The sequence below is a fragment of the Oncorhynchus clarkii genome, chromosome 23 (genome assembly GCF_045791955.1).
Source record: "Oncorhynchus clarkii lewisi isolate Uvic-CL-2024 chromosome 23, UVic_Ocla_1.0, whole genome shotgun sequence".
Taxonomy (NCBI): Eukaryota; Metazoa; Chordata; class Actinopteri; order Salmoniformes; family Salmonidae; genus Oncorhynchus; species Oncorhynchus clarkii.
In genome coordinates this window covers 17,653,832-17,677,195 of record NC_092169.1, presented here as the reverse complement: position 1 = coordinate 17,677,195, position 23,364 = coordinate 17,653,832, and the positions used below count along the sequence as shown (strand labels likewise).

Here is a 23,364-nt window from a genome sequence, read left to right as displayed (position 1 = left end):
CCACATGTTTGGTGTGTCTCCCAGGTGGCTTGTGGCAAACTTTAAACAACACTTTTTATGGATATCTTTAAGAAATGGCTTTCTTCTTGCCACTCTTCCATAAAGGCCAGATTTGTGCAATATACGACTGATTGTTGTCCTATGGACAGAGTCTCCCACCTCAGCTGTAGATCTCTGCAGTTCATCCAGAGTGATCATGGGCCTCTTGGCTGCATCTCTGATCAGTCTTCTCCTTGTATGAGCTGAAAGTTTAGAGGGACGGCCAGGTCTTGGTAGATTTGCAGTGGTCTGATACTCCTTCCATTTCAATATTATCGCTTGCACAGTGCTCCTTGGGATGTTTAAAGCTCGGGAAATCTTTTTGTATCCAAATCCGGCTTTAAACTTCTTCACAACAGTATCTCGGACCTGCCTGGTGTGTTCCTTGTTCTTCATGATGCTCTCTGCGCTTTTAACGGACCTCTGAGACTATCACAGTGCAGGTGCATTTATACGGAGACTTGATTACACACAGGTGGATTGTATTTATCATCATTAGTCATTTATGTCAACATTGGATCATTCAGAGATCCTCACTGAACTTCTGGAGAGAGTTTGCTGCACTAAAAGTAAAGGGGCTGAATAATTTTGCACGCCCAATTTTTCAGTTTTTGATTTGTTAAAAAAGTTTGAAATATCCAATAAATGTCGTTCCACTTCATGATTGTGTCCCACTTGTTGTTGATTCTTCACAAAAAAATATAGTTTTATATCTTTATGTTTGAAGCCTGAAATGTGGCAAAAGGTCGCAAAGTGCAAGGGGGCCGAATACTTTCGCAAGGCACTGTATATAGGATCAGGTTACACTTCACAAATCCCCTTTAACCATTGGGGGAAATGCTAAACTGACCTTAGATCTTCCAACTCCTATCTCTGCTGCCCAGTGCTAGAGCCTCTGCATTTGGAAAGAAAGTCAGTGAAAAGCTTCAAAACACCAGTTTTGGTCATAAGTAAACCATAGTGCTCCACCTAGGCTAAGGAAGTGCTGCTACAATATGGCTCTGCTCTATCCTAACACGGAAGCTTATAGGAAATCCCGCTATGCCCTCTGACAAATCATCAAACAGGCAAAGTGTCAATACAGGACTAAGATTGAATCATACTACACCGGCTCCGACGCTCGTCGGATGTGGCAGGGCTTGCAAATCATTACAGACTACAAAGGGAAGCACAGCCGAGAGCTGCCCAGTGACACAAGCCTACCAAACGAGCGAAATAACTTCTGTGCTTGCTTCGAGGCAAATAACACTGAAACATGCATGAGAGCACCAGCTGTTCCAGACGACTGTGTGATCACGCTCTCCACAGCTGATGTGAGTAAGACCTTTAAACAGGTCAACATTCACAAGGCCGCAAGGCCAGACAAATTACCATGACATGTACTGCGAGCATGCGCTGACCAACTGGCAAGTGTCTTCACTGACATTTTCAACCTCTCCTGTCTGAGTATGTAATAGCAACATGTTTTAAGCAGACCACCATGGTCCCTTTGCCCAGGAACACCAAGGTAACCTGCCTAAATGACTCACGTTGCATACTGCCCTAACAGATCCACAGATGATGCAATCTCTATTGCACTCCACACTGCCTCTTCCCACCTGGACAAAATAAACACCTGTGAGAATGCTATTCATTGAGTACAGCTCAGCATTCAACACCATAGTGCCCTCAAAGCTCATCAATAAGCTAAGGACCCTGGGACTAAACACCTCCCTCTGCAACTGGATCCTGGACTTCCTGACAGGCAGCCCCCAGGTGGTAAGGGTAGGTAACAACACTTCCCCCACGCTGATCCTCAACACAGGGGCCCCTCAGGGGTGCATGCTCAGTCCCCTCCTGTACTCCCTGTTCACTCATGACTGTATGGCCAGGCACAACTCCAACACCATCATTAAGTTTGCCGATGACACAACAGTGGTAGGCCTGATCACCGACAACAACGAGACAGCCTATAGGGAGGAGGTCAGAGATCCGTGTGGTGCCAGGACAACAACCTCTCCCTCAACATGATCAAGATAATGGAGATGATTGTGGACTACAGGAAAAGAAGGACCGAGCGCGCCCCCATAGGGTAGTGCGCATGGCCCAGTACATCACTGGGTCCAAGCTTCCTGTCATCCAGGACCTCTATACCAGGCGGTGTCAGAAGAAGGCCTTAAAAATTGTCAAAGACTCCAGCCACCCTAGTCATAGACAATTCTCTCTGCTACTCCACGGCAAGCGGTACCGGAGTCTAGGTCCAAGAGACTTCTAAACATCTCCGACCCCCAAGCCATAAGACTCCTGAACATCTAATCAAATGGCTATCCAGACTATTTGCACCCCCCCCCCTCCCCTTTACGCCACTGCTACTCTCTGTTATTATCTATGCATAGTCACTTTAATAACTCTACCTACATGTGCATATTACCTCAATTACCTCAACTAACCGGTGCTCCCACACATTGACTCTGTACCGGTACCCCCTGTATATAGACTCTCTATTTTTACTTTACTGCTGCATTTAACTACTTGTTACTTTCATTTCTTATTCTTATTCATATTTTTTAAACTGCATTGTTGGTTAGGGGCTTGTAAGTAAGCATTTGACTGTAAGGTCTACCTACACCTGTTGTATTCGGAGCAGTGTCTAATAAAATGTATTTGATTTATTCAGCCTTGATTATGGGTGTAGAAGTGAGTATATGAAAACACCTGGAAGACTGTCTTCTTGCTGTGGAACAATTATCATTGAGAGATATTACAGTCCCCCAACTGTATTCCTGTTTTGGTATAGCACTATATGTGCAAGGGGTGCATGACTGGCTGCATGGAAGTCAGGTGCAGGAGAGCAGAACTGGGTAATAACCGGAGCAGTTTAATATGCAAAACCAACGGCACCCAGAACAAAAAATATGGATCTAAATAACCCGTCCCGAACCAGTCAGAGTGCACAAACACTTTACAACAAACAATTTCACACACAGACATGGGGGGAACAGAGGGTTAAATACACAACAAGTAATGAGGGAATGTAAACCAGGTGTGTGGGAAAACAAGACAAAACAAATGGAAAATTAAAGGTGGATCGGCGATGGCTAGCAGACCGGTGACGTCGACCACCGAACGCTGCACGAACAAGGAGAGGAAGCGACTTCGGCGGAAGTCGAGACAACATAGCAATCCCCTCAATGGCTCAATTGACTTTTGATTCATAATCATATTGCCAGGGGGAAATACATTAGAATGCGTGGGCCAAGGTTAATGTACCCAAGGGCCATGCCAGTTACTGGGCTGAAAATGAAGTCTTAAGTCGTCGACCTCACCCAAGGGTGAACAGTAGTGTAGAGAACCAATGGGGGTAAGGGCAGAGAAGGGAGATGATGTGCGATTCATTGACGTGTGTAATGGGAAAAAAGCAGTGGGCCGCTGCAGCTATGTAATATCAGAAGAGCTCTGTCTTTTTCACTGTCTCCTCTCACTCTCTCTCTCCCACACACACTCACAGACACATGCTCATGTATGCTCCCTACTCACCCAAGATTGGATGTAATTATTGTGGCTCCTTTCATCTTCATTTTAAGTAGTGTACCAAACCTTCCTGGTTTTACCATGTTATTGTCACAGCTAGCCCATGTGTTGACCTCCTCTAAAATGGTATTGAAAGAGAGTGGTTTTGTGTTTATAACTTGTTAATACAAGAGGCACAGGTTCTCATGCATGACTGTGTGTTTGTCCCCTAGGAAGTATCATCCATGGGAACATCAGACCTAGTAGGAGCAGTGCACAGCATCTTTGTTACTTCCGCACAGTGTCTGGCTGTTATTATGTTATGTTAATGGTGGCATTGTCATGGATCCTCCACTAGAGTCCTGTGTTCCTCCGCTCAGCACATACACTGCCGTGAGGGTCTCTGCACAGAATGTGATGATGTCACTGGATTCCTACCATACCATACCACAATTCTAGACTATCTTCTCTCTCTTTCTCTCCTTCCCCAATGACAATGGTCCAAAAATACGGACCATCCATTCTCAGTTTTCTCTCTTTCCTTCTCTCTCTGTCTGAATCTGTGTAAAGCTACATAGTGAGTGATGTGTGTAGGTTTGAAATATTCAGAGTTAGATTTTTCTAGGAAATCCAATATGACAACCAGATCCCCCCCCCATGTCAGTGGATTCCCCTTCTACTCACACTCAGCCTGCAGGTGTATTGCCAGTAGAATGGGTCCCCCTGTCTGAAGGTTTTCTCATGGTCCAGCCTATTATTCTGCTTCCCTCTCGTTTGCCCTCTGTTGCTTTGCGTCTCTCTCTCTCTCTCTCTCTCTCTCTCTCTCTCTCTCTCTCTCTCTCTCTCTCTCTCTCTCTCTCCCCTTTCCACCCACATCTCTGATGTTTTCACGTCCCAGGTGATTTAGTGTTGTTGTGCCCTTGAGCCAGATCTCTGCAGTACATATCTATACACAAGTGCTCCACATGGTTTTCCTCCTGGATGGCTTCTACATTTTTACATGTAGATGTTATGTTTTATCTTATAGCCTCAGACTATCCTATCATGTTCTATAACTTGGTTTCGTGTTTGTTTAGCCAAGGGGTAAAGCGATCCCTGAGGAAACTGACTTTCTGGAAGATCGTACTGGTAGAGCCTTTATTAAGCGAATGTGCTTTTGCTGTGAGATTCATTTCATGTCAACTCATTTGGAACACTCATGGTTTGTCTGGTCTCAGAAGACCCATGCTGAGCTGATACTAAGAGCTGTACAATACCAAGAAAACAGTCTTTGCTTCTTAGCTCTGCATGCTGTTATACAGTGCATGCTCTCAATTCGCTCTGAAGGCAGACCCTCTTTAGTCATTTGTTATCTGGGTTCAACACACCAAAGGCCACCAGTTAATAAAACATTTGTTTTTTAAAGGCAATGTTCTGTTTTAGGCCTTTGATAGCCTTTAAAAAGGGGTGTGCGTCATGTGATTTTATTGATCATTATTGCATGATTTTCTATGTAATTTGATCAGACAGGCTACAGTACATTGAAATCATATGACATGATACTTCATGTTGTCTTCAAGGCTCCTGTGCAGAGTTGATTCGCTTGTGTAATGGTTGTTGATGTACAGTGTGTGAGTGTGTGTGTGAGAATTTTTTGCAAGTGAGCTTGACTCTCTTCCTCTTCCACTGTAACCTCACGTGTTGCCATGGTAACAGCCCGTTCCAAAGCGGATGCTGTTCCTGGGAAGGACCTGTGATCTACCAGTCACGTGTTCACGCTGACTGTTCCATGGCACATCACGGTGCGTCACTCACTCCATTGTGTGCTTTTGAAGTAGACATTGTACTTACCCAGAATGCAAGGGAGGCTATTCCTCTGGAGCTGTAATAGCCAATGACAACCCAGCTTGGATGTGTGTGTGTGTGTGTGTGTGTGTGTGTGTGTGTGTGTGTGTGTGTGTGTGTGTGTGTGTGTGTGTGTGTGTGTGTGTGTGTGTGTGTGTGTGTGTGTGTGTGTGTGTGTGTGCGTGCGTGCGTGCGTGCGTGTCTTGTCTGCAGAGTTGGCAGAACAAAGACTTGCTGGCCTATAAATAGTTGCCTCTTGTCTCATGTTGATGAACTGCGTTTGTCGTATCTCCAAATACCAGGGGCAGTCCAACAAAATCACATTTGAGAGAAGATCAAGCTATTTTGAAAAAAAGGGGTACATTTCCCAATCTTGGAGCTTTGCACTTATACATAGCAATACAATAGTGATGACTTACAGAAAAAATAATGTTAAAGCATAAACAAAACCAAGAATCACTGTTTTCAGGATGAATATTGAGGCGTCAGTGTCTATAATATGGTGACGGGGGAGGGCGTGTGCAAAGCCGTCCGAAAGGGATAGAGATCAACTGGGGGGTTCATGCCAGATAGTGGGACCCAGGCTGTCTCCTGTCTGATCTATGTGGGGTGTGTGTTAAGGGGGTGGATGTGGGAGGGGGAAAGTCCCCTTAATCCCTCCTCAAACTGTCCCCATTGACTAGTTGTGCCCCCTGAAATAGCGTCTGGCGGCATTGTTGTGCCCTGCAGGTCCCCACCAGCCCTACACCTCCCTGTTGTTTGGATAGGAAGCCCCCTTATACACACACATACATACATGCATGCGCACACACACAAACACACACGTAAATGCATGCAAACAAACACCACGCACACACACACACTCCTTTTGTGGGGGAAAAGAGCTGATAAGCAGGATGACAATAAATAGTCTCGTGCTGGCAGTGGCGGAGGGGGGGAGAGAGAACGACAGAGTGAGGAGAGTGGGTTGACAGGGTTGACCCCTTTTAGTAAAAGTATTTGTTTCAGCTGCTATTTTCAGTGTCCCCCTCCCTCCCTATCCTTGGATATCACGATTACATTTACCCCCCCCCCCCCCTCCCCCCTCTGAGAGAGCGTTAGAGTAAGAGACGGGGGAGGAAGTTCTATCTACTAGTATGGTAAGTCAGGGTGTTCTCCCTGTCCTAGACCCTGCCATTTCTAGGGAACTTTCTGAGTGAGATCTGGGAGATCTGGGATGACATAAAGAGTGGGCAAGAGGGAGGGAGAGGGAGAAAATGATTTGGCATGTGTCATTTTGTATGTCGGAGACAGACAAACACTTACAGAGGGGATTGTTAACTTCTCTTGGAAGGTTAGATACAGAAGCTAACCTCTCTTCCTCTTTACCTCTCTGCCTCCATCCCTTCATTGCGTGGATCATCAAGGAAGCGTTATTTTGGGTGTCCTGCTGGGTTGGGATTTGTTCTTTTTTTGCCTTGGTCACCTGACATAATGGCATCTTGCTCTTCCCTGTCCCTCTCCCTGTGCTGTGCTGTGTACTGAGTGTGGTTCTGCTTGGAACAGAGCTAATTGAGAGCTCAGGTTTCACTCCTGAACTGCAGAGAGAGAGGGGGAAACATGGCTGTGGAAGAGGCAGCAGACTTCCTGACAATAGTAAGTGTTCCCTGGAATTGTTTCCATTTTTGTATCACTACTGCCTTGTGAGGAGTTGTGAAAGGGGATTGTGGTGAGGAGTTAGTATGATAGTTCGATTTGATCATCACTCAGAGGTCACCAGTCCCTATAGTATAGCCTTGTGGTGCAGCGTAGTGCATGGACGCAGGATGGTTACGGGACACAAACATGTAGCTATCTGTGTTGGAGAGGCTGGTTCTCCTACTACAGAGGACATTTTGTTTGTTTGGCATAAGGGCATAAGTGAATAACACTGGTGGCAATATGGGCTTTGTAATTTCCAGTTTGTGTTTGCACTAGAGCGAACTATCTAAAGGATGCTCTTTGTCAGGGATCCAGTGCAAACCAGCTGACCTTGACAGGTAATGTGATAAGGGAAAATCAGATACAGCAGTGTAGAGCATCCTGCTGCTTGCATAGGGAATTTCTTAAGACTTTGTGGATGGCTTGAATTTGGTGGATAATCTCTCCACTGATAATTGTCCTCTGATCTGCTATACGTGTGCGTGTGCGTGTGCGTGTGTGTGTGTATGTGTGTGTGTGTGTATGTGCGTGTGTGTGTGTGTGTGCGCGCACGCGCAAACCATTGTAGCACTGACCTAGAGATAACTTATTTCCCTTCCCTATATTTTGTGCCTGGGTGTGGGCTCTCATATCTAGATGTATATAGTTGTATCAGAGTTATAGCATGTGGGCCTCTCGAGTGACGCAGTGGTCTATGGCACTGCATCGCAGACCCGGGTTCGATCCCAGGTTGTATCACATCCGACCTTGATTGGGAGTCCCATAGGGCGGTGCACAATTGGCCCGGCGTTGTCCGGGTTAGGGGAGGGTTTGGACGGGGGCTTTACTTAGCTCATCACGCTCTAGCGAGTCCTTGTGGCGGGCCAGTCACCTGCAGGCTGACCCCATCGTCAGTTGAACAGTGTTTCCTCCAACACATTGGTGCGGCTGGCTTCCGGGTTAAGTGGGCGGGTGTTAAGAAGCGTGATTTGAAGGGTCATGTTTCGGAGGACGCATGACTCAACCTTCACCTCCCGAGCCCCGTTGGGAAGTTGCAGCGATGAGACAAGATCTACATTTGGGATAAAAACGGGGTGAAATATAGTAATATAGTGCCTTCGGAAAGTATTCAGACCCCTTGACTTTTTCTACATTTTGTTACGTTACAGTCTTATTATTTTCTTAGAAAAAAAATAAACGTCCCTATTTCAGGACCCTGTCTTTCAAAGATAATTTGTAAAAATACAAATAACTTCACAGATCTTCATTGTAAAGGGTTTAAACACTTTTTCTCAGGCTTCTTCAATGAATCATAAACAATGAATGAACATTCACCTGTGGAACGGACGTTAAGACACTAACAGCTTACAGACGGTAGGCAATTAAGGACACAGTTATGAAAACGTAGGACACTAAAAGAGGCCTTTCTACTGACTCTGAAAACACCAAAAGAAAGATGCCCAGGGTCACTTCTCATCTGCGTGAACGTGCCTTAGGCACACTGCAAGGAGGCATGAGGACTGCAAATGTGGCCAGGGCAATAAATTGCAATGTCCGTACTGTGAGAAGCCTAAGATAGAGCTACAGGGAGACAGGACGGACAGCTGATCATCCTCGCAGTAGCAGAGTGTAACAACACCTGCACAGGATCGGTACATCCGAACATCACACCTGTGGGACAGGTACAGGATGGCAACAACAACTGCCCGAGACACATCAGGAATGCACAATCTCTCCATCAGTGCTCAGTGCTCCGCAATAGGCTGAGAGAGGCTGGACTGAGGGCTTGTAGGCCTGTTGTAAGGCAGGTCCTCATCAGACATCACCGGCAACAACGTCACCTATGGGCACAAACCCACCGTCACTGGACCAGACAGGACTGGCAAAAGATGCTCTTCACTGAGGAGTCACAGTTTTGTCTCACCAGGGGTGATGGTCGGATTCGTGTTTATCATTGAAGGAATGAGCGTTACACCGAGGCCTGTACTCTGGAGCGGAATCGATTTGGAGGTGAAGGGTCCGTCATGGTCTGGGGCGGTGTGTCACAGCATCATCGGACTGAGCTTGTTGTCATTGCAGGCAATCTCAATGCTGTGCGTTACAGGGAAGACATCCTCCTCCCTCGTGTGGTACCCTTCCTGCAGACTCCTCCTGACATGACCCTCCAGCATGACAATGCCACTATAGTCATACTGCTCATTCTGTGTGTGATTTTCTGCAAGACAGGAATGTCAGTGTTCTGCCATGGCCAGCGAAGAGATCTCAATCCCATTGAGCACGTCTGGGACCTGTTGGATTAGAGGGTGGGGGCTAGGGCCATTCCCCCCAGAAATGTCCGGGAATTTGCAGGTGCCTTGGTGGAAGAATGGGGTAACATCTCAAAGCAAATCTGGTGCAGTCCATGAGGAGGAGATGCACTGCAGTACTTAATGCAGCTGGTGGCCACACCAGATACTGACTGTTACTTTTGATTTTGACCCCCCCTTTGTTCAGGGACACATTATTCAACATATTAGTCTGTGGAACTTGTTCAGTTTATGTCTCAGTTGTTTGAATCTTATACAAATATTTACACATGTTAAGTTTGCTGAAAATAAACGCAGTTGACAGTGAGAGGATGTTTCATTTTTTGCTGAGTTTACACACAATACCACATAATGACAAAGCAAAACACAGGTTTTAATTTTTTGCAAATGTATATATACTTTTTTAAATACCTTATTTACATAAGTATCCAGACCCTTTGCTATGAGACTCGAAGTTGAGCTCAGGTGCATCCTGTTTCCATTGATAATCCTTAAGATGTTTCTACAACTTAATTGGAGTCCACCTGTGGTAAATTCAATTGATTGGACATGATTTAGAAAGGCACACACCTGTCTATACAAGGTCCCACTGGAACCGTCCGTAGAGCTCTGAGACAGGATTGTGTTACGGCACAGATCAGGGGAAGGGTATCAAAACATTTCTGCAGCATTGAAAGTCCCCAAGAACACAGTGGCCTCCATCATTCTTGAATGGTAGAAGTTGGGAACCATCAAGACTCTTCCTAGAGCTGGCCGCCCGGCCAAACTGAGCAAACGGGGGAGAAGGGCCTTGGTCAGGGAGGTGACCAACAAACCGATCGTCACTCTGACAGAGATCCAGAGTTCCTCTGTGGAGATGAGAGAGCCTTCCAGAAGGACAACCATCTCTGCAGCACTCCACCAATCAGCCCTTTATGGTAGAGTGGCCAGACGGAATCCACTCCTCAGTAAAAGGCATATGACAGCCCGCTTGTAGTTTTCCAAAAGGCACCTAAAGACTCGCAGACCATGAGAAACAAGATCCTCTGGTCTGATGAAACCAAGATTGAACTCTATGGCCTGAATGCCAACCGTCACATCTGGAGGAAACCTGGCACCATCCCTACTGTGAAACATGGTAGTGGCAGCATCATGCTGTGGGGATGTTTTTCAGCAGCAGAGACTGGGAGTCAAGTCAGGATAGAGGCAAAGATGAACAGAGCAAAGTGCGGAGAGATCCTTGATGAAAACCTGCTCCAGAGCGCTCAGGACCTCAGACTGGGGTGAAGGTTCACCTTCCAATAGAACAATGACCCTGAGCACACAGCCAAGCCAATGCAGGAGTGGCTTTGAGACAAGTCTCAGAATGTCATTGAGTGGCCCAGCCAGAGCCCGGGCTTTAACCCAATCGAACATCTCTGGAGAGACCTGAAAATAACTGTGCCCCAACGCTCCCCATCCAACCTGACAGAGCTAGAGAGGTCCTGCAGAGAAGCTTGTGGCGTCATACCCAAGAAGACTGAATGCTGTTATTGCTGCTAAAGGTGCTTCAACAAAGTACTGAGTAAAGGATCTGAATACTTATGTAAATGTCATATATATTTTTTCATAAATTAGCAAAAATTTCTAAAAACCTGTTTTTGCTTTGTCATTATGAGGTATCGTGTTTAGATTGATGAGGGGGAAAAACTATTTGATCAATTTTAGAATAAGGCTGTAACGTCACAAAATGTGGAAAAAGTAAATGGGTCTGAATACTTTCTCAAGGCACTATATATAGTTGTAGCCTATATTAGAGCTGAGAGAACAGCATGTGCAGGTACCAGTGTTTTTGTTGTATTTTTCGAGAATCCTTCTTAGGTTAGAACCAGAAAGATGCTCTCGCTAGCCACATTTTCAGCCAATCACATGTCGTCTAACTTTGTGACTCAGAGATAGGGACGGAAGTCCACAAAGAGATGTGTAGCGTAACTCAGTAAAATCTTTGAAATTGTTGTATGTTGCATTTATATTTTTGTTCAGTACACATGTGGTATAATCTCTCATTTCCCTTGCATCCTTTACACTTCAACATTATATATACTGTAGGCCGGATTTTCTGTTTTGTCAATTTTTTTTCATGGTATTAACCATTATCTACCTGCATAAAATGACTGTGAGCATGACCTATGGGGATGATTTGCTAACGGTAAATAGAAGTGCTTACGATCCTGCTGTCAATACTTTCCCATTATAAGCCATTAACTATTCTAGTACTGGTCCACATCTACTGTACACCAATGGCCCTTTGAGAAAAACATAATTTGCAATAATATCTGTCTAACTAATAGCTCCACAATGAATGCACTAACCTGTCAATAGTGTTGTTTTTCCCCAATGGAAAGTGCGTGTCTGTGTGGTGGTTGGATGCTTTTTGGCACCAATCGGCATTCTCAGCTCATGGCTCAGCTCACAGCCCTAGGCTGTGTTTTTGTATCGATGGAGGCCAGGGGATAAATGAGACAATGATGCGGGTTCTGGGCTCAAACTGAGCTAACCAGCAGCCTGGAGCACAGACATCAACATGCCGTGTGTGTGTGTGCGAGTGTATTTATATGTAGAATATAGAAGATAAAGGGCCTCCCGGGTGGCGCAGTGGTTAAGGGTGCTGTACGCAGCGCCAGCTGTGCCATCAGAGTCCTGGGTTCGCGCCCAGGCTCTGTCGTAACCGGCCGCGACCGGGAGGTCCGTGGGGCGACGCACAATTGGCCTAGCGTCGCCCGGGTTAGGGAGGGCTTGGTCGGTAGGGGTGTCCTTGTCTCATCGCGCACCAGCGACTCCTGTGGCGGGCTGGGCGCAGTGTACGCTAGCCAAGGTGGCCAGGTGCACGGTGTTTCCTCCGGCGCATTGGTGAGGCTGGCTTCTGGGTTGGATGTGCGCTGTGTTAAAGAAGCAGCGGCTTGGTTGGTTGTGTATCGGAGGACGCATGACTTTCAACCTTCGTCTCTCCCGAGCCCGTACGGGAGTTGTAGCGATGAGACAACAATTGGATACTACGAAATTGGGGAGAAAAAGGGGTAAAAATTCAAAAAATAAATAAATAAATAAAAGAATATAGAAGATACGTGTGTGTGGGTGGATGCTTTGCAGTGCCTCTGTGTGGGTGTTTTTGTTGTGTTTATGTGTATATGTGTTTTTGTTCTACTACCTACTTGTCACATTGACATCATGTGGGGGATATTGCAAAGAAAATCACTCCACACAAAACAGTAACCCCCGGACTCAATGATGTCATAAGTGATATCTGGGCCAAACACTAATTCAACAAAACTCTTTGCAGCGCTACTCTGCCTCAATATTAGATTGTCATTTTTATATCAGCTTAACAGAAAATGTGCCACATGTTTTCTGTTGAGATGCTGTTGGCCTAAGTGGAGCTGTATAATAATTCAGACTGAATTAGTAAATAAGTGCTTTCTCTTTAACAGGGAATCAGTCGTCAGTCAGAGCGACGGAGCCTCAGTCCCTTTAACTATCTAACAGTAGATTAATGCTATTCCTTCAGGCTTAGCCTACTCTTTAATGGCCTAATTTCTTTGAACTTCTGATCTGCAAAGTTTAATCATATTTTCAAAGCTAATCTCTCTCCATCCTCTGTAATGCCTTACACACAAAGACGACTCTCTCCGACTTGAATGCGATGGGATGGTATTTGAAATGGCGGTCACCCGTGTCACTAGTCATTTGCCTGTGATGGAGAGACTGGTTTTAAAAGACTGTTGCCTCGTAGCTTTATATACTGTACTGTAGTCTGGCCAATTCTGTGTTGAGCCAGGGCCACTTGGGTCAGTGAACTCAGTGTGACTTCATATTGAACGTCTTATCTTTGGAGGCCTCTACTCCAACTGCCTTGACAGTGCATCCCCTTTAGATACGCTGGAGCAGAATGTCGAAGAACATGGGGAATCTGGGTGATTCCTTTATGATGAATGATAGACATGCAAATCACCTGCAGTAAAAACTCCACAGGATCACTCCACCGTTGTCTTGGTGAGAGTGGTGACAGTGGTGAAAGTTATTGCTTAGCTTGGGAAATAAAGGTCAGACAAACATGAGTCAGTTATGTAGGCTTGAATGGGAGGGCTCTTCAATGAAAGTTGTACTTCAGAGGAGCACTAGCACTGTATCCACGATACCACCATCCGTGATCCTCTACTTTGTATGTTGACATGGGTTGAGGCATAAATGGATGTTTGGTTGTCTGACTGTCAACAGCAATGAGACACCATAACGCTAAGTGGCCTCACATGTTGATGGCAGAGGTCTGAGTTAAGAGTCAAGCATCTGACACTGAACAAACCTCAGAGCCAGTAGCCACTTTATCATAGACTTTTCTCAGAGATCCTTGACAGTCACTTACAGCATGCGCTTGTTATGTAACCACCACACACTGTGGGAAAGTGTGTTTGCTTGTTCGTTTGCGCTAGAAAAAAACCTGAATAATAGACCTATGACACTTGTCCTCATGTTTTGTTATGAGGATTTCTACAAATCATTGAGATAATGTGTTGTCTCTAACTGAGAAAAGAAGAATTGGAGGAAGGGTGCTAGGAGTAATTTATTAATGACACGGTCTGGAATGGATTTTGTTCTGAAATGAGGGAAGGAGTCTGCCAACTAGCTGAGTCTGGAGAGGAGCCAGCAGTACTAACTGTTCACAGTGAAGGACAGGGGTTACCAGTGTTCTAGGTCAAGGAGGAGTTGTCCTAAGCTTTGTACTAGAGAGATATACCTTTAGAGGCATTCGAGTCATCGGATGGAAAGTTCTTACCTGTTTTGAAATTACCCCTCCTCAGATTCACATTGCTATTGAGAATCACTGCCTCAATGTGCCAAACAATGCCCTTTAGCTATGTTAATATTCATAGTTACAGCACTATGATTTTATTACAGAAAATGCCCAGGTGTTTAAATGAGAAACATAAGGGCATTTGTCCATATATACTGTTACATTAGTCTCTTCAAAGACCAAAGCAATGAAATTGCACTAATAGTTCACTGCCACTGTTCTGCCATAGAGGCTTGTGTTTGGAAAAGGAAACAGGCATTTATGTATCCTATGATACTAAGATCTTTGGTAATGTGTTGTTCTCCCACACACTCTTCTGACATTGCTCCCACAGTCCACTCTGAGTCCCTATCACTGGAGCAATCTGGAAGAATGTCTTGTTCATTTGTCAAGCCATCAGAGCTATTCCTAGAAAAGTATGGGGGTGGGGAATAGGTTGTGGCACTCATGTTGTTTGGGTCTGCCAGTTTACTGTAAGTGTCTCTGGAAACGGGCTAAATTTAGAAGGTCTGGGCATTGGTTAATTCAGGGGAATTTTGCCTCTGAGACCATTTTATGTAGCAGACTATCTCAACTGCATGCTCTGAGGGCATGTGTACTGGTGCTGGGTTTTGGAAATCGACTTCATACAATTACAGCAAGCAAAGGTGCAGACTTTGCTATATGTCTGTTTCTGTTGTGTAATGTCCCAGACACAAACAGAACAATCTGACGTGAGCTGGCAAGACAGACACGCACACAAAAGCACACTCATACATACACAGACACATGCATGCACAGACACAGACACACATACCCGTCCGTCCACACACAAACTATTGTTACATGGGCAAACCCCAAAATGGCTTGTGTCATCATTTTTTTTTTCACAAAGCCGTCTCTATCTTAAAATAAAGAAGAGCAAAGCAGAAAGGAGGGATAATACAGTACATTCTCTGTTTCTAGAAGAGGAGGACTGAGAGAGTTGTCTCCTGAGAATGTATTTTCTTATCTTTACTGTTAGAGAGAGGTCTCTGTATTGACAATCAAGACCACCCACCCTTGTCTTACTCTGGAGTCGTGAGATATTTGGGTTTGTCGCTGCTGGCATCTTAAAATAACGAAGAGCAAGAGGAGTCCTGGGATCTGATACGAAGAAAGGATGACGTAGAAGGCCAGTTTGTTGGGATAATAGCTCAGTTTGTTTGGCTGGATCTTTGGGATGTGTTATTTCTGTCCACCGTTACTCTACTTTGCAATACAGTTCAAATGTAGTTCTACACAAAACAAAAGACCTTTGGGTTTTTGGGATTTGAGAAAGACATGACTCTGGTACAGTATCTGAGATGTTTGGTTTTTGTGTAATGCGTGTAATGCGTGTGTGTTTACGTGTGTGTGTGTGTGTGTGTGTGTGTGTGTGTGTGTGTGTGTGTGTGTGTGTGTGTGTGTGTGTGTGTGTGTGTGTTTGTGTGTGTGTGTGTGTGTGTGTGTGTGTGTGTGTGTGTGTGTGTGTGTGACTGTTTATCGTAGTGACTCCCTGAGAACGTGAACCAATGTTTTCATTCTAGCCCTCTGCTGTTGAGCAGTAGACACGTCTGTATAGCATGTGGACTGTATTTGACCTATATTTCTCTCTCTCTCTCCATCCTTAGTCGGACAGCAATGCCAGTTACCTGCGAGCAGCGCGGGCTGGGAACCTTGAAAAGGCCCTGGACTACCTGAAGTCTGGGGTGGAAATCAACATCTGCAACCAGGTGGGTGGCTTAATATCTGCTGCTCAGTTCATTAATTTTGTACATAATACATTACTTTAATGTAACTGAAACGATATGCATCAAATACATTTAATCCTGTGGCTGTGTGATAATTGTGTGACATTTATTTAACAAGGCCACAACACAAATCACTAATTTCAATGGACTTGAAAGGCATAGCAGCTCCTCATCTGAATAATCTCACGCCACGTGTACAATCTGTCTGTTTTACAGAGAATGTATGGCCATAGATGTATATAAACACTTTCTGTCATTTCTTTCAGAATGGATTGAACGCTCTTCATCTGGCCTCTAAGGAGGGTCATGTGGAGGTGGTGGCTGAGCTGCTGAAGCTAGAAGCCAATGTGGACGCAGCAACCAAGGTTAGTCCCACTCTGCATCTATTACTGCTTTGTTGCTGTCGGCCAACACTGTAGGGCCACATGTAGCAGAGGTGGTTTAGTGAACTGTATGCATGATGAATAGCATTTGCCTGAGACCTGAAGACTTGTGTTAGCTCCTAGGGCTGATATTCAGTGGACTTAGCTTCGAGGTGTGCAGATGACACAGGTTCTGGACCCAGTCGGTCACAAGCACAACATGAGCCGAGCATTCAGTGGTTAGCATTGGTGTGGCCAGCAGTATGTCCATGTTTGTTCATAGACAGACTTGGAGACTGTGGCTACCATTAGTGTTCCCTCTCTCCCATTGAAAGCAGACACAGGTTATATATAAACACTGAGCACTATGAAAAATGCAACACTAAGGACAGTCTTCAAACTACTCAAACACTGAGCAGAGACTAGGAACTCTCACAAAAGCGGTTGTCTTTACCAGCTGTTGTCATAATCCATAGGTCAAACATGCTCACCTTCTCATGTTCAGTACTGTACTCTATGTGAGTTATGTTGATATTGTGCAACAGTGTTGCTGACATCAGAGACTCCATCAGGTGGATGCTCAGGGGTCAACACACCACTCAGAACCCGCTTGCAGTTTATTAAAAACTACACCGGTTTTATTTATGGTGGTGGTACGAGGGCCGCTTGTTTATGTGTTGGACGTGGTACATCGGAAGTGACACATCAATGGCAGCCAGGGCCAGAGGGAGGCCAAAGCGAGAATGCCAGCGCTACAAAGGCATAACTGAGGTTTGGCAAGGCGGTGCAGGGAATGGTACACTGGGACAGGTGGGGGAGAGATTAACTGGCATGCCTCTCATTCTCCTCTCTAATGCAGAAAGGAAACACCGCTCTTCACATAGCCTCCCTGGCCGGCCAAACGGAAGTGGTGAAAGAGCTGGTCACCAATGGAGCCAATGTCAACGCACAGTCTCAGGTGGGATATCCATAACACACACACACATAACTCAGGTCAGAGATACAGAACATATCAGAACACACCATTAAACACACATTCAAACGACAAGGAGTCTGTATAGGACTCACACTATATTCCACGATGTGAAGCTTTTAACATATTAACATTACCATATAATTATCATTGAAACATCCACACAATCATATCTTTATATATCTGTTCACCACTTGAAAATCATTCATTTGAGAGATCTGCCAGATCAGCGGTATTAGTCTGTCAGGGTTGTGACTGGGAATATACTCTCTAGGATTGTGCTGTCCATGCGTTTCACAGGGGGAAATATCCTTTCATCAAAAATCCCAATCTTGCCCCGTTGAGACATTCCTCAGATCAATAGCAATAAACTGGGCTGACAAAGATCACCGGAATGTTTCACTCCACCAAAGAGTGCTTTTCTTCCACTGCACACTATGACAATGGAAGTTGTGTAATATACTTTGTATAGTACTGTATGAATTGTCTGAGCTGTGGAATGATAAAGTATAATATATTTGTCTGTCATAAAATAGGCTACTCTGTGTGCTTTGGGATTGATTGTTGAGTTTCCTGTTGGTCCTCTCTTGTAGAATGGCTTCACCCCACTGTACATGGCTGCCCAGGAGAACCATCTGGAGGTGGTACGCTTCCTCCTGGGACACAACTCCAGCCAGAGTATGGCCACCGAGGTGTGTGTCCCCGCCCACCCTTCCTGTTATGTTGTTCACTGCTCTCCTCCCCCTCTCTCTCCCTGCCTCCATATAACCTCCAGCTCTGCATGCTTACCTCCATCCTCTCCCCCACACCTCTTTTACTCTCTCTATACATCCCCTCTTTCTTTCTCTATTTCCATCTCCCTCTTTCTCTCTGTTACTACCTCTCTCTCTTTCACTCACTCGCTCCCATTCTCGCTCTTTTGCTCTCTCTTTCTCACTCACTCGCTCTCTCTCTCTCTTTCTCACTCGCTCTCTCTCTCTCTCTCTCTCTCTCTCTCTCTCTCTCTCTCTCTCTCTCTGTGGTGGATTCAGGGACTCCAGCAGGCAGCGCCTCATTGACTGGTAGTGTATAGTAGAGCTGAATGACCTTGAGCAGGCCAGAGATAAGGTCCCTTATACCCATCAGCCTCTATGGTCTGGTTTACACTGAGAGCTGCCTGCTGCTGGAGCCAGGATCTGCTGCCTGTAAGGAAAAGCCACCAGTACAACCAGTTAAAACCACTGGTCCAGTCCACAAAACCTGTCCACGAGAACCCCCCCCCCCCCCACACACACACACACACACACACACACACACACTGTAAAGGGGAATTATGTAAGGGAAAAGACGTGGGAGAGAAATGCTCTATACTGTGTTATGTAATGTATACAGTTTATCCTCCTGCACTCTGTCAGATGTACTGTATATAGAGTGAAATGTGAAGTGGCTGTTTGATGTTTGACGAAGTGCAATAGATTTGGTGATTTTAGGCAAGTAAGATATTTGGTTAGACTTGGTTAGAATATACTAAAGATTAATTATTTAAATTGATTTCATGACGTCATCTATCCGACATTTGATACATGTGGACATGTAGCATTGTGTCCACAGTATTATAGTCCCAGGTGGCCCAGCATTGCTGTGGAAATGTGGGATGTCTATGTCACTCACTTCCCCTACCCCTCTAAGTTTCCCCCTGCCTCCCTCTAACAGGACGGGTTCACTCCTCTGGCGGTGGCCCTGCAGCAGGGGCATGACCAGGTGGTGTCTCTGCTCCTGGAGAATGACACCAAGGGCAAGGTGCGTCTGCCCGCCCTGCACATTGCCGCCCGCAAGGACGACACCAAGGCTGCAGCGTTACTTCTCCAGAATGACCACAATGCAGATGTCGAGTCCAAGGTGACCACTACACTACACTTCTGCTAATGTTATCTCTCTCCCTTTGCTTCTCACCTCTGTCTTTCTGGCTCTTTTCCCATATGAGTAGGTTCATCCATTTTAATCTATTTAAAAAAAAAAAGTTTTTCTTTGTTGTTTATTTAGTTGTTTTGTTATGTTTATTTTATTTGAGGTTTTGTGTAGGTGCATATGTAATAATGCATGACATTATTCTGAGTCAGACAATACAGAGAGGAGAGAAAGAATAATGCAGATAGATATAACGAGATATGGCTGATGCTGTACCTTATATCTCGTGGAACAATTTAACCACAACTGACAGTTTGGTTTGGAATTTAGCAACTTTTAATCTTAACATCAGCGGGGCAGTTTCTGTATTGTAAAGTTGAGTGATTCACAACTTCTCTGGCCAACTAAAGACCTACTCGAGTAACTCCACCTATAATCTCTCCTTGTTGTGTGATGTTGTGTGCACACTAACCACCAATTCTCTCCTCTCTTGGCCGGTCTTGTGCCCTCTCCCCTAGATGATGGTGAATAGAACGACAGAGGTATATCTGTACATTGTACAGTACTTACTCTATCCATTGCAGCCCCCCAAAAAAACAGAAACAACCCCCTATACCATATACTAGTGTTGCTGCAGCCCCATATCTCCCTTCTCTTTCAGTTTTTTTTGCCTTTTCCCCATTGCTTCATTCATGTAGTGTGTCTCTTATTACTGATAGAAAGAGAGCAATCGTTCTGTAATAATGCAGCATGTCTTACTAATACTGATGTGGACTGTGGATACCTGTAGCTGGAGGCAAGAAGGGTTCCAAGTTTTCTATGGGTTCCAAGGATTCCACGAGTTCCAAGGTTTCCACGGGTCCCAAGCTTTCTTTCCAAGGATTCCATGGGTTCCAATGTTTCCATAGGTTTCAAGGTTTCCACAGATTCCATGGGTTCCAAGGTTACCATGGGTCCCAAGGATTCCATGGGTTCCAAGGTTTCCATGGGTTTCAAGGATTCTATGGGTTCTAAAGGTTACCATGGGTCCCAAGGATTCCATGGGTTCCAAGGATTCCATGGGTTCCAAGGTTTTCATGGGTTTCAAGGATTCTATGAGTTCCATGGGTTCCAAGGAATCTATGGGTTCCAAGGTTTCCATGGGTTTCAAGGATTCTATGGATTCCAAGGTTTTAATAGGTACCATGGTAGATATCCTGCCATAACATTGTTAATGATAAATCACGTTATGGCTCAAGACAGACAAGTCTTACTGTTTAGCAGACTGTATTTTTACTATAATCTGGCCTTTTAGATTTAAGGAACCCAGCCTCCCAGCAGCAGAGAAATGGTCTACTAGTCTGTTTATTAGACTGCATTTAGATATTAATTTCCCAACCCCAGCCCCTTTAGGCTTGTGCATGGGACATTAGTTACGTCTGTTAGTGCTGTTTCCAGAGTAAAAACAGAAGGACCTCACCCCACCAAAAACAATGGCAGAGCAGGCTGCCCTCTCAGAATGCCTGTTTTGGTCAGCATGGCTACCAGGCTGGTGGATATGGCTAGTATCTTTACTTGGCTTTGTAAATGTAGATATCACTGCATGATAGTAGATGCTAAAAGCATTGCCAATAAATAGTTTGGGTAGTTGGATTAACTCCTTATAATATGTTTTAAACTTAATGGAACCATCTGTGTCCCATGGTGAATGTCAGATATATTACATATATGATTAAGTGTTTAATGCAAAAATATATCTTATTTGAATGAAACCTCAAGCTGATTTGTTTATTCTTAGAACAGAAATAGAAGAGTGTATAATGCTCACAACTTAGTGGTTTATGTGCTGGAAGCTTGGTCAACCACCTGCCTTGTATTGGTTTATTGGCTATTTGAAATGGGGATCTCTGTAAATTGACAGCTTTATCTAAAATTATCTCTCTGATTGGATACCTTTAGCTGAGATGTGCCATTTCCCTTATATTCCTCTTGCTTGGAATGCTGCTTCCCTCTAAGCCATGGTTTCATTAGGAAGCCCCCAGTGAATTAAATAGGTTACATTCACATATGAAGACACCATGTATTTATGATACATGGGGTCAACAGGCTGTTGTAATCCTACATAAACTACAGTCTGTAACTGCAGACTTTATGCCCCTATGTCTATCCTTATTGTGTGGTAGTTAATGTGTTACGGTCCAGTATAAAACTGTTGTAAGGTTGAAATAATCATGAAAGCTCATGATCACTTCGAATGGTATGACATATGAACATCAACATACCATTCACACTCTAGTCTACGGGATTTGTGTTCGGGTTTTCAAAACAAAGACTTGCTCTGCCACAGTGAGAAAAGTCATGTTTGATTGTTTATGTGTACAGTAGTAGCCCGTATACTTATTCGAGTATAGACAATATGAGAGACTAATATCAAACCCTTGGTTGTCTCTGACTCCTGTGTCGTTGTTGTGTGCTCTGCTCTCCTGCTCCCTCAGAGCGGCTTCACTCCTCTCCACATCGCTGCTCACTATGGCAACATCAACGTGGCCACGCTTCTGCTGAACCGAGGGGCCGCTGTGGACTTCATGGCCAGGGTAATGCTGCTCTGCCCTCTGCTGGACAGGAGGAGCTACTGCCACACTCCACTACACTCTATGGAAAATTACACACGACAGACTGCATCCTCTTTGCATCATATAGTTCTTCAAATCACCCCACCCTCCCACTGCCAATATACTGTACTCAGATCATACAATGATAGTGTCAAAATCATAACAACACGTATCAAGGAATGTAACAACAGACCGCCTATTTGCGTAAACATTAGAGCTTAGCCTAATGGGTAACAATGATAGCTTGTAAGTATATGAAATGGCAGCGTCAAGCTGTAGTATTTGTGTTTCTGTTGGAAGTCGACAGTAATGAATGATTCGCTCCACAGTAAATTACACAAAAGATGGAGTATAATACTCAATAATGAACAGCTTTCCACCCACTTAGTTAAACATACCACATGTGATATTCAGAATACTTTGAATATCAGTTTGTCAAATTGTTGTTTGTTTCTCAAATTATGTTTTTGTAACAATATGGCGTCTTTCCCTTGCTGGAGTCAGATGCTGTTTAGGTTTATTAGTATTGCCATATGGACAACATCCAGATAATATTCACAGCTCTGTACTGTGTGGCTCACTCCGACCTCCTCTCTCTGTTCTAACAGAATGACATCACACCTCTCCATGTGGCATCTAAAAGAGGAAATAGTAACATGGTCAAACTGCTGTTGGACAGAGGCTCCAAAATAGATGGCAAGACCAAGGTGAGTGCCTTCACAGAATTAAATAGAACATTGTTCATATATATATATATATATATATATATTAATATACAGTACCAGTAAAGGTTTGGATACCTACTCATTCAAGGGTTTTTCTTTATTTGGACTATTTTCTACATCATAGAATAATACTGAAGACATCAAAGCTATGAAATAACACATATGAACACATGGGGTCGTGTAGTAACCAAAAAAGTTTTAAAAATCTAAATATATTTTATATTTGAGATTCTTCAAAGTAGCCATCCTTTACCTTGATGACAGCTTTGAACACTTTTGGCATTCTCTCAACCAGCTTCATGAGGTAGTCAACTGGAATGCATTTAATTTAACAGGTGTGCTTTATTAAAAGTTAATTTGTGGAATTTCTTTCCTTCTTAATGAGCTTGAGCCAATCAGTTGTGTTGTGACAAGGTAGAGTTGGTATACAGAAGATAGCCCTATTTTTTAAAAGACCAAGTCCATATTATGGCAAGAACAGCTCAAATAAGCAAAGAGAAACAAGAGTCCATCATTACTTTAAGACATGACGGTCAGTCAATCAGGAACATTTCTAGAACTTTAAAAGTTTATTCAAGTGCAGTTGCAAAAAACCATTGAGCTCTATGATGAAACTGGCTCTCATGAGGACCGCCACAGGAAAGGAAGTTACCTCTGCTGCAAAGGATAAGTTCATTGAAGTTACCAGCCTCAGAAATTGTAGTCCAAATAAATGCTTCACAGAGTTGAAGTAACAGACACATCTCAACATCAACTGTTCAGAGGAGACTGTGTGAATCAGGCCTTCATGGTTGAATTGCTGCGAAGAAAGGACACCAATAAGAAGAAGAGACTTGCTTTGACCAAGAAACACGAGCAATGTGGAAACCGGTGGAAATCTGTCCTTTGGTCTGATGAGTCCAAATTTGAGATTTTTGGTTCCAACCGTCTTGTCTTTGTGATATGAAGAGT

At 44.4% G+C, this 23,364-nt stretch overlaps 1 protein-coding gene across 8 annotated transcripts in view; it reads left to right on the top strand.

Annotated features, from left to right (window-relative positions):
* Nucleotides 1-23,364, top strand: part of LOC139381512 (ankyrin-3-like) — a 153,416-nt gene that overhangs the window by 49,845 nt on the left and 80,207 nt on the right. For 7 of the 8 annotated variants that reach the window (XM_071125121.1, XM_071125120.1, XM_071125123.1 and 4 more), the window contains exons 2-9: nucleotides 15,756-15,857; nucleotides 16,142-16,240; nucleotides 17,097-17,195; nucleotides 17,804-17,902; nucleotides 18,903-19,088; nucleotides 19,616-19,639; nucleotides 21,572-21,670; nucleotides 22,297-22,395. In XM_071125121.1, coding sequence (XP_070981222.1) covers nucleotides 15,756-15,857; nucleotides 16,142-16,240; nucleotides 17,097-17,195; nucleotides 17,804-17,902; nucleotides 18,903-19,088; nucleotides 19,616-19,639; nucleotides 21,572-21,670; nucleotides 22,297-22,395 — 807 coding nt within the window. The remainder of the gene's footprint in view (nucleotides 1-15,755; nucleotides 15,858-16,141; nucleotides 16,241-17,096; nucleotides 17,196-17,803; nucleotides 17,903-18,902; nucleotides 19,089-19,615; nucleotides 19,640-21,571; nucleotides 21,671-22,296; nucleotides 22,396-23,364) is intronic. The other variant, XM_071125126.1, reaches the window with a different exon arrangement.